This window comes from Hyaena hyaena, unplaced genomic scaffold, assembly GCF_003009895.1.
Source record: "Hyaena hyaena isolate Hyena2069 unplaced genomic scaffold, ASM300989v1 scaffold_43, whole genome shotgun sequence".
Taxonomy (NCBI): Eukaryota; Metazoa; Chordata; class Mammalia; order Carnivora; family Hyaenidae; genus Hyaena; species Hyaena hyaena.
In genome coordinates, this window is record NW_024080675.1 from 881,489 (window position 1) to 900,115 (window position 18,627).

The following is an 18,627-nucleotide window of genomic DNA, read 5'->3' on the forward strand; positions in this document are numbered from 1 at the left end:
TGCTCAAAAAGAACAAACAAAACAACCTGTCAACCCCAAGTCCTATATCCATCAACGCTATCTTTCAGAAATGAAGGCAGAGGCACCTGGATGGCTCAGCTGGTTAAGCATCGGACTTTGGCTCGGGTCATGATCTCATTCATGGGTTCGTGAGTTCGAGTTCCATGTTGGGCTCTGTGCTGACAGCTCAAAGCCTGGAGCCTGCCTTGGGTTCTGTGTCTCCCTTTCTCTCTGCCCCTCCCCTGCTCACACGCTCTCCCTCTCAAAAATAAACATGAAAAAAGACTGTTAAAAATGAAGGCAAAATAAAGACATTCCCAAATAAACAAAAACTGAGAGGCTACCCAAACTGCCTTACAAGAAACATTAAAGGAATTCCATCAGGCTGAAAGCAAGTAACCACAGAAAGTAATTCAAATCCACACAGAAACCACAAAGAGCTCCAGTAAAGTTAATTATGTAATCATAAAAGGCAGTATAAATGCATATTTTTTTCTCTTAACTGATTTAAAAAAACCATCGTATAAAGTAATATAAATATATATAAATATATAAAAATAAAATTAGGTTATTACCATATATAAAAATACATTTGCCAATAAAAGCACAAAGGAGATGGGTGGGAGCAAATATGTATGGGGGTAAAGGATCACTAACTAATGATGGTAAAGTAATAAGTACACTAACACACTATTTGGTTTGTAACATTAATAAATGTAACTGAATAACAATGCCAAAGAAAGGAGGGAAAGGAAATAGATGAATGCATAAGTAATGTTTCTATATCTCACTGGAAATAAGTGAATATAAATCTGAAGTTGATCTCAGTAAGTTAATATGTATATATATGATAAGCCCAAGGGCATCCACTAAAAATAAACTCAAAATGATAAAAAAAATCATTAAACAAACAAATGCTGCTCTGAAAAATATTCACCTAATACTAAAGAAAGCAGTAAAGGAAGAATATAAAACAAGACATGAGACACACAAAACAAAAAGTAAAATGGCAGACATAAATCCAACTATATCAACAAATAACATTAAATACAAATGGATTAAACAATCCAATCAAAAGGCAGGGATTTCAAACTGAATAAAAAAATACCTAATTATATGCTATCTCCCCAAAATAAATCAGATTCAAAGACACAAATAGACTGAAAATAAAAGGATAGAAAGTGATATATCATGCAAACAAACACAAGAAATCTAGAGTGGTATACTGATATCAGATAAACAGATTTTAAAACAAACTAGAGATAGAGAATCATTTTATGATAAAAGAGCCAATTCATGACTAACATGTGACAATTACAAAAATCTGTGTACCTACTAACAGTTCCAAAATATATAAAGCAAAACTAATAGAAATGAAGAAAGAAACGGACATTTCAACAATAAGAAAAACTTCAAGATATCATTTTTTCAAATATTTTAAAATGTTTATTTAGAGAGAGAGCACGCACAAGTGGGAGGGGCAGAGAGAGAGGGGAGAGAGTCCCAAGCAAGCTCCACATTGTCAACACAAAGCCTGGCGCTGGGCTCAAACTCATGAAACCATGAGATCATGACCTAAGCTGAAATCAAGAGTTAGATACCTAATCAACTGCGCCACTCAGGCGCCCCATAATATCTCACTTTTAATAATGGATAGAACAACTAGACAGAAGTCAAGGAAATACAAGACTTAGATAACACTATAAATTAACCATACCTAGCAGACTTCTATAGAACACTAGAGAATTTATATACACTATAGAATTCTTCACCCAACAACAGCAGAATACATACTCTCAAGTGCACATGGAACAGTCTCTAGGACAGGCCACATGCCAAGTCATAAAACCAACCTCAAAAAAAGTGAAAACATAGAAATACAGAAAGTATGTCCCTCTGACCATGGAGAATGAAATTATAAATCAGTAACAGAAAACAAATTGGGAAACTCACAAATATGCAGAAAATAAACCATACATACTCTTAAATAACTAATGTATCAAAGATACCAAAGGAAAAATCAGAAAATATTTTGAGGCAAATGAAAATGAAGACACAAAAAACCAAAACATTTGGGATATAGCTAAAAAGTATTTAAAAGGGAATTTACAGCTGTAAATACCTATAGAAAAACAAATAAAAATCTCAAATCAATAACCTAACTTTTGCAAATGCAAATGTGCCAGAAGAGCCAAAACAGTCTTGAAAGAAAAGAACAAAGTAGGAAGACTCCCATTTCTCCATTTCAAATTGTACTACACAAAGCAACAGTATTCAAGACAGTGTGGTACTGATAAGCCAAAGAACATAGATCAGTGGAATAGAACTGAAATCCCAGGAAAAAAACTATGTGCCAACTGCTTTTCAACAAGGTGAAACAAGTTTTCAACAAGTGTCCCCATCTAATGAGGAAAGCATATTTTCAACAAATGGTGCTAGGACGTCTGAATAGCTACATGAAAAAGAATAAATCTGAACTGTTACATCACATTCCATACAAAAATTGAACTCAAAATGCGTCAAAGACCTAGGGCTAAACTATAATATCCTTGTAAGAAAATATAAAGGTAAGATATATTTCCTATAAGAAATATAAAGGACACCAAAAGCATGAGGAACAAGGAAGAAAAAAGATAATTTAGGATTTTATCAAAATTAAAATCATCTGTACTTCAAAGGATACCATTAAGAAAGTGAAAAGACAAATGAACATTACGACTTAATAAAAAAAGACAACTCAATTAAAAAATGGGCAGAGGGTCTGAAGAGCCATTTCTACAAGGAAGATACACCAAATAGCCAAAAAGCACATTAAAAGATGCTTGACACCTTTAGTCATTAGAGAAATGCAAATCATAACCACAAAAAGACCATACTTCATTTCTGTCAGGATGGCTGTATTAAAAAAGTCAGAATAGTAAGTGTTGGTGAGGGTATGTAGAGATCATAAACTGGTGGGTAAGAATGTAAAATAGTGTGGCCACAGTAGAAAACAAGTGTGGCAGTTCCTTAAGCAATTAAACACAGAATTACATATGACCCAGAAATTCTACTTCTAGGTATACAACAAAGAGAAATTAAAACACATGCTCACACAAAAACTTGTACACAAATGTTTACAGCAACATTATCCATAATAACCAGAAGGTGGGAAACCCAAATGTCCATCAATGGATGAATGAACAAATAAAAAATGGTGCTAAAGCAATACAATGGATTATTACTCAGCCATAAAAGGAATGAAATACTGATACACGTTACCACATGGATGAACTTTGAAAATATTATGTCAGGTGAAAAGAAGCCAGTGGTATAAAAGAGTTGCAAAAGCCTATATATGATCCCATTCATATAAAATGTCCAGAATAGGGAAAAGAAGGTAGATAGAAGAAAGAGTCCAGAGACAGAAAGTAGATCAGTGGCTGCTGCTTAGAGTAGGGGATGAGTGAGATGAGGAGTAATTGTTAAATGGTATGGCATTTCTTTTTGAAATTATGAAAGTGTTCTAAAATTGACTGTAGTGATGGATGCACATATCTGTACATATACTAAAAGCCATGGGTGAATTGTACAGTATACGAATTATACCTCAATAAAGCTGTTAAAAATTTTAGTTCAGTCCTAGTCTCTAAAATACTTTCATACCAAGTATGCAAAACATTACTGAAAGACAGTAAAAGTTTAAAGATCAGTTGTGGTTTAAATATCAAAGGACACTAACCAATAATCATAAAAACTTCATTCTACCACCAATGTATATACAACACATGCCTAGAATACCCTTGTTTGGTCTTTATGTCATCTGTACTTATTTATATGGAATATGTAAACGAAAACACAAAAACCACCACATAAGAATTAATAATATTTTATCAATAGAACTACATAGGGTTGGTTTTAAGAACAGTTTACTGAATAAAAAAAATTCCATAGAGTAAGATAATTTGGAGTTTTCCTGTGTAATGTAGTTTTGATCACTGTCTCAAATTCATGTTACCAGAAAATCTAGTTTATATTCATTTCTCTTAAGACCTCAACTATCAAGTAGAATGGTGAAATTTCAATATCCATTATCATAAAGCCTTCCTTTTCTTGCCCCTTGTCATAAAACTCAATGTGATAAACTAAACTTTTCAGGGATAACCAAATTATTTCAAGTTGTTCATTGTTAATCTATTTTACATCTAAGAATAGTTAAAGTATCAAGTATCATAATCTGTAACAGAAGTTTTATAGATATAATTTTTCTTAAAGGAAAAACGTACCATATTTCCAATTACTGATGCTCACATTTTTGAAATCTAAAGTAGGCTCTCATATAGGATTCATGCTACAAATTATAGAACAAGCACCGTATCATAGCAACGCAGCAATACCACTACAGTGACATGCTGAGGATGCAATCCAAGATTCTAATTTAAGAAACTGGCACAGAATATAGGACATGTAGCTTTTTTTGGCAATACTCCTAGAACATTAATAACTAAGACTCTAAAATCAGCTTTTACTTGAAACTTTAGAGGATCAAACTATTATAAAGGAACAATAGAAACATTTATTAACAAATGATTCACAGCATTGCAAATAGGACTCAGTTAAGGATCTAAGATTTCATTAAAATTGAAAATGGTCGAGGAAAAAATGGAGGTATCACCTTTTAGGAAATTTCAGTCCATGCACCCTACCAGTTTGATAATGAATCCTATATACAAATATTACTTTAAAAAAAACCACAAGAATACATCTAAAACTTTAAAGAACATAAATATTTCTGTGCTTTATTCAGTTACTATTCAAATGTGAATAGATCCACAATTATTGCAGTATCGAAAGATAAGAATACACTGATTTTTATCTCACAAAAATTAACTATCTTTTGTCTTCTAAAACAACTTCTGATAACGTAGAAAAGAACAAGAAATGAAGATAAGCTAATATGGGGCATTTCTTGGAATACAGAAATCTGGAATTTTAGAAAGAATACTGAAAAGCAGGCTCCTAAGAGGGTATGTGCATATACCTTATTAAATTGCACTTTGCAGACACTGCAGTTTTTACAAATTGAAGGTTTGTAGCAACCCTACATTAAGCAAGTCTACTGGCATCGTTTTTCTAACAGCATTTGCTCACTTTGTGTCTCTGTGTCACGTTTTGGTAATTCTTAGAATATTTCAAACTTTTTCATTATTTTACTTGTTATGGTGACTTATAATCAGTGATTATGACTCACTGAAAGCTGATGATTAGCATTTTTTAGCAATAAAGTACTTTTAAATTAAGGTAGGTACTTTTTAGCCATAAAGCCATTGCGTGCTTCAGTCCAGCGTTAATACAACTTTTACATGTGGTGGGAAATAAAAAAATTCATTTCACTCACTTTATTGTGATATTTACTTTATTGTGGTGGAACCAAACCTGCAATATCTTTGAAATATACTTATAAATGGAATATCTGTGTCATGTGCTTAATTCAATTTGTTTTTTGGGTTGTCTTTTTTCTGTGTGATAAATTTTGAAACACTGTTTTTGCTTAATTCAATTTGAATGTAAAACCTGTTATTCATTAAATAAAACAGGTTTTTAGAAGCATTTTGTTTTTCATTTGGAGTTTTGGGGGAATGAGAAGTATTAAACAGATCTTCATAGATCAATGCCTCTATAGCTATTTTCAGTTTTCATGGCTGTAATGAGGTTCCAACTGGCAGCTACTCCTCCCTGTAACTCCTAAGAAACACCTGCTACCATGTTAAGGAAAGGGATTACTGACTTATCAAGGTTGTTCAAGTCTCTGAAACAGGCCCTAAGGTCTACAAACACCCCACCATCAGGCCATAGATGGGCTTCAGGGTGGTGGTGGTGAATCCAAGAACTCTAAAATTATACACACAATACTGTATATAATAGTTTCTGAGAAGATGATGCTTTTCTTTAATTAGGTTTTCTAAGAGATCTATGTATAACCTCCCTAAAATTAAATACCAGTGGTCTTAGAAATTATTTCCTCTCCTTTTAATACAAGGAATTTTTCTAGGTCTAAAGTGATTTGATCTAGTATTTCCAGAAATAAAAAACTTTATTCAGAAACAAATCTAAATTAATTTTAGAGGCGCCTGGACGTCTCAGTAGGCGGGTGAAGTGTCCAATTTCTGATCTCAGTGTGATGAGTTCAAGCCTTGTATTGGGCTCTATGCTGGGCTGAAGCCTACTAAAAAATAATAAAAATAAAAAATTAATTTTAATGTTTTCCTTTCAGAAGTATGCTATTTATAATATTCAATTTAAGTAAAAATGGGTTATAGAATAGCGTACATTATGTGATCCCACTTAATGGGAAAACATGAGAATAATTCTCACAATTTTAAGAGACATTTCCTCTGGGGATTTTTATTTCCTACCTTTGTAAGATTCTTTTTTGACTTAAATTTAACAGTGAGTCTATCAGTTTTTATAAAACTCATAAAGCCATTATAAAAGACATAGAGTAGTTAAGAATATGACATTTCTTATTGCACAGTCCTTAAGTGAGTTTATTTTAGAAAACCATGAAAACTGAAACTCACTCATGACTCACAGCAAGTATTGTATCCTAAAATAGTCATTCCTATTCCACAGGAGAAGCTACTTTTCCAGATCTTTAAAAAAAAAAAAAAGAAAGAAAGAAAAAAAAAAGGAAAAAAAATCAGTTCTCAAAATATCAAAATATGTTATGTGTAAGGTCGTCCATGCAGTCCAAATTAAAAATGGTATCAGGGGCACCCGGGTGGTTCAGTCAGTTAAGCATCCAACTTCGGCTCAGGTTCTCACTGCTCTGAGTTCGAGCCCCACAACAGGCTCTGTGCTGACAGCTCAGAGCCTGGAGCCTGCTTTGGATTCTGTGTCTCCCTTTCTCTCTGCTCCTCCCCCGTTCACTCTGTCTCTCTTTCCCTCAAAAAAACCAACAGGATATCAAAATATATGAAATACCAAAATCAGTGTCTGGGTATCTGGTAGCTAGGTAAAAGCTGGTTTATTTTTAAGTTTCCTACATGAATGATAGAAATTTTCTATGAAAGAAATATGACCATTAAGACTAAATGTGCCTTAAAAGCATTTCATTGTTACATTTACTAATTTATTTCCACTTTGGATTCAAATTTAGGCTGGTTCATTCACTGGAAGGACAAACATACATGGACAACTACTTAAAGAAATGACATCATCTAATTTGTTTTTCTGGAGGATTTACAGAATAAAATCAGTAAAGTGATAGATGAATTAGCCCAAATGATTTTTATATCCAAGACTTAGCTATTTTGCCTCAATTTATTTCCTTCCTCAAGCTGGGAAATAATGATCAGAAAGACTATGCTAATGTGGCCACAAATACAAGTTTTCAAAACTGTGTGTACGTAACTTATATAAAGGAGACTGAAATATACATAGCATTTCCAAAAGAGAGGCAAAAATAAGTAGACAGGCTGATCAGTTCTTAATATTTCAAAATAACTCCTCAAAGCTGCTAATTATAGATTTTAACCTTAACTCCATATTCTAAATCTAGCTCGGACAAAAGTGTTGAGTGATAAAAGTTCCTTCATCTTGTTTCTCAGTACACATTCATAAAACAAATGTTCTCCAACAAAAATTTTCCATTACTTTTAAAAGGGAGGAAGTATCAATGAAGTATTTCTCTATCAGAAGAATTTAAGAAATAAAAATCCTATGCTTTGAAGACTCTTAGAAAAAACTATGTTCAATACTGGTCTACCAGGCCAGGACCTAAAAGAAATCTTAATTTTGCTTTAGCGCAGGGAATACACATTTTCAGTTTAATGTTACAGAGGAAGAATCAATAATCAACTGAAAAGATACTAGGCTATAAATGACTTGCACAAAAATATAACCTACCTGTTTTGGTTTCTTCCTCAACAGCTAAATTTAGGGCTGTATGTAAACATTATGGGACTTGGTTATCAATCATTATAAAACTGTCAACTACTGCATGACACAAAATGGTGTTTTTAAGTCAATTTAATAGCTTTTGCTTCGTTATTTCATTCAATAAACAATAAAACCATGAACAGACTACCCAATTGCTGGGGAAGAAGACACAGATCTCAGGTCTTGGAGCACTTTACTTATGGTCTAAAGGCAGAAAACAGGCAATAAGTAATTCTAACCTTACTCATGCACTTGTCCCAACATATTTTGTGATCTCCCTCACACGTATACCATCTGGCGTACACAGACATTCCACAGTATAGTGAATAGATAATCCCTATTTGGCCAGAAGACCAAGTAGCCAACCAACATCTCAAACTATGACCATTTTCTAAGAGGCAAACTTGAAAATCTTGTAATTAATGTTTAGAAGTCATAGAAATTACCAAATGAGTACTCTGATTCACACTCTCAAAAGAATATCTCAAAACGTCAAATTTCAAAATACAATTCTGGATTTTTCCCTCTATATCGGTTCATTCTTTAATGTATTTCTTCTCAGTGGTGGCAGACCTATCTACTCAGTGGTCCAAGCAAAAACATCTGGATTGCTATCTTCCCTCCATCTCCCCTCAAATAATTAACAAGTTCTATCTAAGATACATCTCAAATACTCCTCTTTCTCTCCATTTTGGCTGCTTCCACCCCTAGCCCAATGTCCCCATAGCCCACGCCATGTCTCCCCTTGCCTAGTAAAATTACCTCTTAACTAGTCCTATTAAAAATCTTATTCTGATACAATATCTATTCTGCACCCAAAAGCTAGTGATGTATTTTTTCTAAATGTCAGGCTTCCTAAAAGAGAAGTCCGTATTCACTGACTTGACTTTAACAATTTCCATTAATTCCTCACTTTACAGAAATTTTAAGTCTATCAATCCTCCAAAATGCCTCTCAAGTCACCAGTGTTACTCAGACTACTAAACCCATGGAAACTTTCCAGCTTACTTGGCTTGTCAATAGCTCTTTTCAACATTACTAGTTCCCCATCCCCATTTTCAAAGATCTTCTTCCCTTGATTACCTTTTTTCCACTCTTAACTGTTTTCCTTTGCCTCCACTTAAGCTGTCTCTCTTACCTTGAGACTACCCCTTTTCCTTTGATCATCATCTAAATAACGGTATTCCTTGGCCTCTTCTCTTTCTACACATTTTCAGTGGTTGCTTCTACTTGCCTCATTTCAAATGCCACCTTTAAGAAAGAACCTAAAGACTCCGGGGCTCCTGGGCTGCTCAGCCTTTTACTCTTGTCTTCAGCTCAGGTCATGGTTTCAGGGTTTCATGAGTTTGAGCCCTGCACTGGGCTCTGTGCTGACTGTGCAGAGCCTGCTTGGGATTCTCTCTCTCTATCTCTCTCTCTGCCCCTCCCTCACTCATGCTGTCTTTCTCTCTCAAAATAAATAAACTTAAAAAAGAATCTTACTCTAAAGACTCCCAAATTGTTATCTCTGGCATAGGTTTTTCTATTTAGCTCTGGAACCAAATATCTAACTTCCTACTAGACAGCTTTGCTTTGATTTCCCACAGGCATTTCAACCTGTCCAACAAAAAAAACATTATCTTCTCCCAAATCTGATCTTCCTCTCTTCCCCTTTCAGTAAATTGCTGTTGTGCCTCTTGCTGCCCAAATTAGAAATGTATCATCATTTTTTCCCTCTCGCCAATTCCTGCCTTAGACGAGGCCACCTTCCTCTACTGTCTTGATTACTTTGCCTGCATCCCAACTAGTGTTCCTTACACCCATCTCCCAATTTATTCTTCATGCTATTATCAGAGGAGTAAAGGCAATACATGGCATCTAGACTATGACCTAGACCCTAATTGTTGCTCCAGTCTCGTCTCTAATCAGTTCCCTAGTACAATACTCTTTATCACAGCCACAGACTGCTGGCAGTTACCCAAATATGCTCTACTCATTCACCCCTGGGGCTGCACACATTGGCCTTTTGGTGGACCTCTTAGACCCCATCTGTCTTGGCTGAACAAGATCATTTAGGTCTCAGTGTACCTGTCACTTTCTCTAGGAAACTTTCCCTGATCTCTCTCCTTACATACCAAAACTGGATTGGGTCCCCCTTACACTACCCTAACCACTTACTGCTTACTCTTACCTCAAAACTTATGATAGTAATTGAAGCTGCCTGCTTACATGTCTATAATCCCACCAAACTACAATTTCCTAAAGACACTTAATTTAAAAAAAAAGCATTCATCATTTTATTCACTTTATTAAATAAAGATTTAATCTCTAAATTTTAAGCACTATGAATACCAAAGAGAGGAAAATATGTCTGCACCAGATTTTGAAAGAAAGTATGTATATAGTTTTAACAGCAGGTAAACAAGATCTTTTTCCTCTGGCCAATTAAAAGAAGAATGGTACTGTAAGTTTTATTTTTTTTTAAAGCAGATACATATTTCTACAGAAAACAGGTCTTATTTTACATATTGCTTCAGCAGGTGTTATTAGAAAAGTCTGTTTGAAACACTCAGTTTTGCTAATCAAAATTCAGAGTTTACAACAAAAACTGTCCCATCTTCTTCACTTTATTAAAGGAATGAGATTAGTAATATGCTTAAATAATCGTTAACTTCTGATAATAGCTATAATTCTAGATTATCTTTTAATGAGTGTGAAACACAGGCAAAACCAATTAAAAGAGAAAATGTGTAATTTTGGAAGCCATATTTAAGATGTAATACTTCTGAATTACAAGTTTTAAGTCCAGTAATTTAAAAATTCTTGTTTTAGACATTTATTCTCTTTTTAGGTATGTCCATACAGTTAATTCATTAACTAAACAAAATCAAGAAAGCCTCTAGGAGCTTAAAAACCCCATACTTTTCTCCCTACATTAAAGAAAGCTTCTCTGATGAAATGACAAGATAGCTATTTATTTTGAAAAAGTGAAGTAGATTCCCAGTGGAGGCTAAATTACAATGACTTCTGTGGTCCCACTCAGAACCAGAAGGCTCAACTAGATATAACATCATGGTCAGGTTATAGTAGATGCAATTAGCATGCCCATTCCAGTAGGAGGAGTGTGTTCCCAAGAAATCCCTTGCTGTCAGTGTCCAAGTTAGAAACATGTTCTCTGAATTTCATCCTGTGAGCCTATTGTATTCAGCAAAGTACTCTCCCACAAAATCATAATATGCTTCTTAAGGATTTCTGATCAAAACTGCAAGATTTCTAAAATTCACCAGTACTCACTAGAAAAGCCCACACAAACAAATTTCTTCAGGGAAGAGTTCAAAAGATAATACAAAAAAAGTAAACTTGAAACTGCTTATTAGTCAGTATCCTGCCCAGACAAGTAGAGTTTATTTTGCATAAACCTACTCTGTCATGTAAAACACTTTCAGCAAAGCATTAACATTCCTTGTTACACAATAATGCATTAAAAGTAATTATATATTTAAAATCTGTTCCTTTCATCTCCTTCAAGGACATCCTTATAAAGACTGCAACTCAAATTTAGAAATTACTGCAAACTAATTATTTGAGTTTATACAATGTTTGTATACACATGTCCACATATGAGAGTTAACCCAGTACTACTGTTCCACATAAACCTTCCATAACATCTTTCCCTACAAGAAATCTATCAGTAATGTTTCATGTCCCTTAAACCAGTCATTTGCAAAGCACAAAATATAGAAACAAACAATCCTTTGTTTTAAACTTACATTTACTATGTACTATCATGCTATCAAAAGCTCAGATTTTTTTTTTTTTTTTTTTACTTAAAAACCTTAAACCAGATTTAGGCACAAATATATTAAAATAAAAAACAAAACAGAAGAGAACCAAGCTACTGATAGCATCAAATATCACTGAATAAACAACACTGAAAGAAGCACAGGCAATAACTGGGTGGAGGAGGAGTGTGAAGGGAGGCAAGTCAACAGTCAACCAACAGGTAATTTCTTCAACAAAACAGTCATTCCAACTACATAACTACAATTACTATGCACACAATACTGTATTTGGTACCACAATGGGATATGAAAACACAGATGACTTCTGCTTTCAAAGACATTTTACCATTCTGGAGAGAGAATATCACTCCATAACAACTGAACACTGACTCAAGAAAACAAACACGAGTCTTACTCAAAATTGAATAGCAGTAAGGCCAAAGACAAGATAGGGCTATGAAATAAAGTGGTACCAAGTCCTTGCTGCTCTACCTTCAATAAAAAGCTGTAGTTCAGATTAAGAGAACAAGAAATAAAAATACTATGCAAAAAAATTGCTTGTTGCTGAATAAATACAAGTCATAACCAAAAATAGTTAAGTTCAAAAATAAGTTTAATACTTACTATTCAACATATACACTAGAATAATCTTAGTTTTAAATCTTAAAGAAGCAGAACAATGCTTTTAGTGTATGGCAAGTATCAGTATTACACGCCAGAGTGATTGGAATCACCATGTTACCCTGAATGATGGGATTAAAACTAGGGAAACCTCTAAGATATGTTCTCACTTTCATTTTATTCAGCCACAGCTCCAAAATCACAAAGAAAAGAAAAACAGATCACCTAATATAGAAGAGTTGACTTTAATTATAGTAACACAGAAAAACCTTATAGAATCATCTCATCATACCTAAAACTCTAAAATCTAACATCTCTTCAGGAAAGCAGCTGATCAGCCATAGGGGGCAGCAAAGCTAAGAGAGTGAAAAGTAAATAGCAGGAGGTGAAGTGAGGGCAGGAAATGTAAATAGGCTGGGTAATGAGCCATGAGTATCAGAGAGAAAAGGACAAAGTCTCAATTAATGAATTAAATCAATAGACAGAGACAGATAATGCTAAATTAGTGATCTCAACCCTGACTGCACATCGGAATCACCATGGGAGTTTTTAAAAATACAAATGCCTGGATCCCACCTTGGGCCAATTAATTTAGAATCTCTAGAGGGTGGGCCTAGGCATTGATATTTTTTAAAGCTCTGAAAGTTTTCAGCCAGGGTGGAGATCCAGAGTGCTAAATACAAAAATAAAAACAAGCTAGTCTCCATTACCAGCTTTTTATAATTTAAAAAGTTAAATTTCAAAAATAAAAAACAGAAATCTATTTCCCAAGTAGACTTTCCAAATAATTGTTGATAAATTTGTCTTTGTCATCCCAAGAGGGACTAATTTATCTTTGTGATTTTCAAGGGAAAATGTTATTCTTACAAATAAAAATGATTAAACTGAAGTTCAAAGGGGTTAAACAACTAGCCAAAAGAATTCTGAGTCATCAACGATGCAGAAAGACAACTCAAGTCTACTATTTACAGGATAGCGCTCTATCTCAATGATCACACTATTTTAACTAAATACATTTTACTGTATTATCACTTTATTCAATTAGATACTTCAAAAAAGCACAAGAAATTCCATTAAGAATCAGAGTAGGTAATAAATTGTGGGGGGGGGGGGGGATTTGACCCTAAATAGGAATTCTGAAGATGATAAATTAGACTTAATTGGAGAATTTCGCTTTCATGTGAAAGCCAGCAATGGATACCAGATTATCAATTTCTCTAAGTATATCCTCAAAAAACTTATTTAATTAAAAAATGTCTTTCAGAAGAAATATGGCATTATTTTCAGAAAACAGTCCTAAAATGACAAAAATGTTGTATGCCTTTGCAAACAAACATTTCTCTTGATATATTCAGATGAATTTCAACTCTCCTTGAGAGCTAACCCAACTATAAAAAGGGGTTTTGGATTTAGAGAAATTTCTATTAACTTTGAGAAGACCTTTAAACCTTAAAAGAGTTAGTAACGTTTCCCCCATAAGAAAGGTAAGATAGTTACAAAACTTCAGATCATGTCAGTGTTCTTGTTCCAGTTACCCTAAAAGACTACATACCTCAAGGGAAAAAAATTTCTCTCCCTAAAGGTAAGCAAGGCACTTCAAATCAGCATCATGGTCACTGGCCCGGATACCTCCAGTGGGACCCAGTTTCTAAGAATACACCAACAAAGAATCTGAGTGATAACTTAGGAAGTTCTTCACTCCAGTCTCAAAGCCAGTTTCATTCTGTTCTTTGCCATTTACTGGTTCTTGTAGGAGAAATGCACAGCTCTACAATTCTACCGGTTAATTCCATTTCTTTGCCTGGTAAAAATCCTGTAACTACAGCTTTTAATGTTTTAAACAGTTTAATTCTACCCTATTTCCACTTCTACACCAATGCTGAAAAATGATATAGCTTCATCTTCACATAAATCATATCTGCAAACTGATTATCAATAAAATCAAACTTTAAGTCCCCAGGAAAGTTTACTATTTATGTGAATCTTTCATTTAAAAATATTTTTGGAGCGCCTGGCTGGCTCAGTCAGTTAAGCGTCTTACTTCAGCTCAGGTCATGCATGATCTTGCAGTTCGTGAGTTTGAGTCCCGCAACAGGCCCTGTGCAGACAGCTCAGAGCCTGGAGCCTGCTTCAGATTTGTGTCTCCCTCTCTCTCTCTGCCCTTCCCTTGCTTGAGCTCTCTCAAAAATAAACAAACGTTAAAAAAAATTTTTTAATAAACATTTTTAATCTGGGTTTTGAAATATCAAAGACAATGGGAGTTAACATTCTTTGTCTATTTTTAGATAGTTTAATTACATTATTTCCCTTACTCCCTACAATCCTGGGGAGGGAGAAGGTATTATCCCCATTTTACAGATAAGGAAAACAACTCAGAAAGATTAAAAATCTACCTTTCACCCTGGACTGCCCCAATGACCTGACTCTATCATACTGGTTCAAATTTTTATAAAATAGGTTAACAGCACAAATACTGAAATCATTTGACCTGTGTACCAGGATCAGTCGCAACACCAGATAAATAATCACAGGCCTGAAACTAGCTGTATAAACCTCAACTTCTCTTGTCAATAAAATGTGAATAATACTAGTTTTGCACAGAGCTCCTGGGATGACCCAATGAAATGTTTGTAAAAATACACTGAGCTATGGCTTGTCACTCAACAGCATTTCCTTAGTAAGTGTGAAAAAGAAAGGGATATCAGGGATTAGGAGTTACACATCTTTGGACTGTTCCACTAATTATACACAATACTGTTTTTATAATTAAAGAAATAAAAGTATGAAACAATTTGTAAATGCTAAGGGTTATTTAAATGTCAGGCAACTACTCTTTACCAAACAAATTCTCCTAGGGACAAAATAGGTTAAAATAAGCTGAAAAACTTTCTATTGTGAGTAACAGTTTTTTTTGGTTATAAGTTTCCTAACTGTTGGTTACTAAAGGAAAAGTCTGGAGTAGAAAAATTAAGTCCTATACTAACTTAAATTTAAAAACAGGAAAAAAATGATTAATAAAATGCTTCTACTTTTATTTCTAGTACCTACTTCTCAGGGGAAACTTATACAATTAACATAAAAGAAAATTAAAAAGTGTTTCGAAAAAAAAAATTTTTAAGCTATACAATAAGGCAGTTTAATTTTCTGGACCCACATAACAGTTTCTCATTTTTAAAAAATCCTTTTAACAAGGCTTTTTTATTAAACATGTTCTATAACAAGTTTTCTCTGAACATTTTCCCTATTAAAATCCTGCAACCTACTTACTAAGTGATTTTTGCACAAATAAACTTCTTATAGATGAAAAAGTTGGATTATTTTGTTAATCCTTACCCATAGTATGCTTTGAGGAAAATAGCTGGCACCTTTCCAGTTTAGGTCCATGTGGACAAAGTGTAACATAAGCAGGTTAGTATAAACACTTGAAAGATCTAGGTTGCCCACAAATATCTGAATCTCTCCACAGGAAGATCATATTTCAGAGCAGAAAGAAAAATTCTCTTTCATACTCATACTAAAGGGCTTTCCATTGGTTTTTCTTAAGACCACAAATGGAAAAAACTACTACAGAAAAAGCACACAACTCAGTGGTATCAAGTACACTGCCAAAGTACGATGTGAAGCAACTGAATTTTTTAAAAAAGCACTTTTCAAGCATTTTGGCATCTGGAGTAAAAGTAGCTATTATTAGTGGGTAATCCAAGAAAGGGTCTTATTTCCACAATTAAATTTGCATAAATTTATCTTGAATACCTAACTTTCCTTTTAAGAACACTATATTTTCAAGTTAAATATCCATTTGTTATCTAATGTTCCAATTTAGTTTTTTCTCTGCTAGTGACCAAATACTATAAATAAAACATTCAATGGCACCTTCAGGTTGTTGAACTATGTACATATAACTTAGAGGATTACTGACTCCGCATTGTTTGTCAAGCTTTTAAAAACTGTATTAAAACTGCACTTCCTAGCTTGATTTACTATGTTAAATATGCAATTATTTTTATTACATAAATCATATTAATAAAGACAACACTAAGGATCCACAATACCTTACTAAAAACCAAATTTAATAAATATGAAAAATGCTAGCAGTAAACCTTCAACTTACAGAAAATAATTTCACAATTTAATGGAAAATCAACGATAAAGAATGTTCTAATTTTTCTATCATTTAACTTTTATATCGTTTTAATTTTTACACTTTAAAATCCATGAACAGCAATACAATGTCCTAAGGGGTAAGATGATATTCTTTTATAGCTATGACATCACTCAAGAATTAAAATCTTGGGAACGCCTACCATTGTGGTTTACCATGGACTATGATATGTAAATTTTAACCATTTTTCATACTAAAGAACAATGATAAATGCAGCAACACAAGCTACATACATCTTAAATAAAACCTTCTTTCAAAAGCCAGTTTGATTCTGGCTGTGGGATGTTCTTGATTTAGAAGCAGGGAGAGGCAAGGCAGTATAGGGTCTGAATGGAGTTCCAGATCTACTGTAGGTCAACTGTGATTTGATCTGGGGTTTTCTTTAGACACCCAGCCAAACTAAGGCTGGATTCATAGGTCCGAAGACAAATCAGAACCATATTACCCTCGAAGGAGATGAAATGGATTGAAAAATCTGAACATTTACTTTAGTATGAATCTTTATCTTCCAGGTCTTGCAAAACAGATGATCTGGATTTATATGAGGTTTCTTTTGTGTAAGAATTGTTTTAAATATCTAAGAGCATTATCATTTTATTCCAAGGCAATTTCTAGCTCGTAAAAAGCGAAGACATTAAAATTATAAAATTAAAAGAGAGTAAGGCACAGAGAATAAACTAGACCACCAGGAAATACTTTATTAAAAATCTTCTAAATCTAGTAAAAGTGAGCCAAAAGAAGTGCCAAGTTCTCCTGTAAAGCATTAGGCACGGATGCGAACTTGAATTACTGTACAAACCTACAGAGTCCCTGGAATCCCTGCCTCGCGAACTAAGTTCCCATTCCATGGCAGAGCCAACACTATTTAACTCTTTCGCACTTCTCCAAATTTACCCTGTGTATCTTCGCAGGCAATAAAGTATTTTTAAGTCTTTCTATACTTTGAGTTAACGATACCATCTAAACCTAACGACTCAGGAAATAAGACACCACACTAGTCAGATTTTTAGGCTTGTTCTTACAAATAAATCTGAAAACCAGCTAACTCCTGACCGTTGTCTGCCTTAAGATAGCCGACAGATCCCGGTCAGTGCGACTCGTAGGAAAGATCAATGGGAAGGGGAGGTGAGGAGAGGGTGAGTGCAGACGCTTGATAACTGGAAAAGTAAAGAAGTAGTCGAAAGTGTCAGAAAAGCGGAGGAGGGTCTCCGAGAGAGAGAGTACAGGTCGGAAAGGTAGGGGAGGTTGTTTAAGCCACAAGGGGAAAGGCAAGCCCGGAGGAAGAGTGAGGAACTACCTCGCGGGACGCAGGAGGAGAGTTGCAATCGCCAAGGGCAGGTGAGCGAGCGCGCAGGTGGGGAGGGGGCTTGGCATCCTCGAGGATGGGAAGAGTTCAGGTGAATCGGGGAGAAGCAAGGCTCTGAACACCAAACCTGTGTGAATCGAGCGGGGTGCGGTGGGGGGAGGCAAACTGGAAACACGGCTCTCACCACGAGCCCCGCCGGGACAGAAGGAAATCCCAGGAGGAAATGGCTCTGGCGGCGCGGGGGCGAGCCCCTGCGCCCCCCCGACACCACCCCGGGGCTGCACCCTCGGAGGTTACCTTTGAGCTGGGGCAAAGGGTGCAGCTCCGCTTGGCTGCCCTGGCTGCGGAACTGCGACGAGCCCTGGGAGCGCTTCTGCCTCTGCGCCTTGCGCACCGATTTCCGGGTGAAGCCGTCCACTTTCTCCGAGGCCGAGATGGCGGCGGCGTTGGCAGCCCCCGCCGGCGGCGACGACGACGACATCGCCGCGGCCCTGGCGCTTGGCAGCTCCTGCTGCTGCAAGCACGGAACGGGCAGCGGCAGGAGGAGGAGGCGGGGGAGAGGCGCGGAGAGCTCGCGCCCCTCCGCCCCGTCCCCCCGGCCGCGCCGCCCTCCCGCTCCGGGGCGCCGCCGAGCTTCTCCCCGCCGCCGCCTCACGGCCACATCTCAGTGCCGAGGGTTCCTGGTCCCCGCCGCGCGGCCACCTCCCGGGGCTGACGGAGGCAAGGGCGGGGGCGGAGGAGGGTGAAGAAGTTGTTGACTTCGGGCGCGGAGGGCGGGTGGAAGAGAGCCTGAAGTTTGGACAACTGAGGCGAGGGCGCGGGGGTGCGGACGCCGAGCGCGCCTCTCTTCTCTTCAG

The 18,627-nt window shown here is 35.9% G+C and overlaps 1 protein-coding gene across 2 annotated transcripts in view; it reads right to left on the reverse strand.

The window, feature by feature from the left end:
- The window catches only part of PPP2R5A (protein phosphatase 2 regulatory subunit B'alpha), a 62,412-nt gene extending 44,067 nt beyond the window's left edge, over positions 1-18,345 (reverse strand). The window contains exon 1 of one of the 2 annotated variants that reach the window (XM_039230095.1): positions 18,068-18,345. In XM_039230095.1, the coding sequence (XP_039086026.1) occupies positions 18,068-18,251 (184 nt within the window). In that variant the 5' untranslated portion in view covers positions 18,252-18,345. Of the gene's footprint in view, positions 1-4,265; positions 4,318-18,067 lie in introns of those variants that run through there. The other variant, XM_039230096.1, reaches the window with a different exon arrangement.
- Between the last annotated feature and the right edge of the window lie 282 nt (positions 18,346-18,627).